General features: G+C 54.6%; 1 protein-coding gene across 1 annotated transcript in view; it reads right to left on the bottom strand.

Moving 5' to 3' along the window:
- Window positions 1-791: 791 nt before the first annotated feature.
- The window catches only part of LOC108803510 (cytochrome c oxidase subunit 7B, mitochondrial), a 1,283-nt gene continuing 1,105 nt past the window's right edge, over window positions 792-969 (bottom strand). Inside the window, exon 3 of the mRNA XM_018575347.1 lies at window positions 792-880. Within this exon, the coding sequence (XP_018430849.1) occupies window positions 803-880 (78 nt within the window). The 3' untranslated portion in view covers window positions 792-802. The remainder of the gene's footprint in view (window positions 881-969) is intronic.

The following is a 969-nucleotide window of genomic DNA, read 5'->3' as shown; positions in this document are numbered from 1 at the left end:
CATACTCAGCGTGGTCTCCTCGAGGTCAGGTCACCGATATCCTAGAACATGGCTGACCGTCTGTACACACGGGGGGGGGAGGGGAATGTCCGAGCCGGTACTGACTCAGGAAGAGAACTTTATATAGAGAATGTTCTCCGAGATGTAACATTCGGGTGACAGTCGTGTGTCAGAGACTTCAGTGCCAACCAATCACCATAAGATATGATTGTGTTCTTTGGACCAATCATAGATCTCTCATGCGAGTGAATGGGAGCAACCAAGACAAAGAGGCGGAGCCATCATGGAGGAAGTCTGACCAGAAGACCTCACAGAGGACACCACAGAGACCACCAAGTCCTGTATAATACCAGCAACCCCCAATAGAACCCATTGCGTGTGCCAGAGAAGGGTATAGTGTCTGCATGTATGTACAGGGGCCACACTGAGCGGCGTTACACAGCCAGGCTCTGGAAGTACCGGGGCCACACTGAGCGGCGTTACACAGCCAGGCTCTGGAAGTACCGGGGCCACACTGAGCAGCGTTACACAGCCAGGCTCTGGAAGTACCGGGGCCGCACTGAGCAGCGTTACATAGCCAGGCTCTGGAAGTACCGGGGCCACACTGAGCAGCGTTACACAGCCAGGCTCTGGAAGTATCGGGTGTCAGGCACTTCCATAGACTTTAGAGAAGACAATTGTAGGTTTTATGTTCAGGTTTATTCCAGCAGGAAGGTCACAGAGGTCATACAGAGGTCACACAAAGGTTAGACCGGGGAGACGAGGCTTCTATATGTACAGTTCGGGGCAGTCACCAGCCTCTCTATTTGTCCTTCCATTCCTTGGGGGTAACTCGGCCCACCGGAGACAAGTTCCAGCAGATTCCTGTACTAGTGGCCACCTGAAAAATAAAAGACTGTCAGCCATGGAGGGAGAGCCGGGGCGGCGCGGGGGACGAGGGAGAGGAGGGGCGGCGCGGGGGACGAGGGA

Source organism: Nanorana parkeri, unplaced genomic scaffold, assembly GCF_000935625.1.
Source record: "Nanorana parkeri isolate BGI_ZX_2015 unplaced genomic scaffold, ASM93562v1 scaffold3815, whole genome shotgun sequence".
Lineage (NCBI taxonomy): Eukaryota > Metazoa > Chordata > Amphibia > Anura > Dicroglossidae > Nanorana > Nanorana parkeri.
Note: the sequence above shows the minus strand (reverse complement) of the source record. Positions and strands in the feature narration are given on the sequence as shown.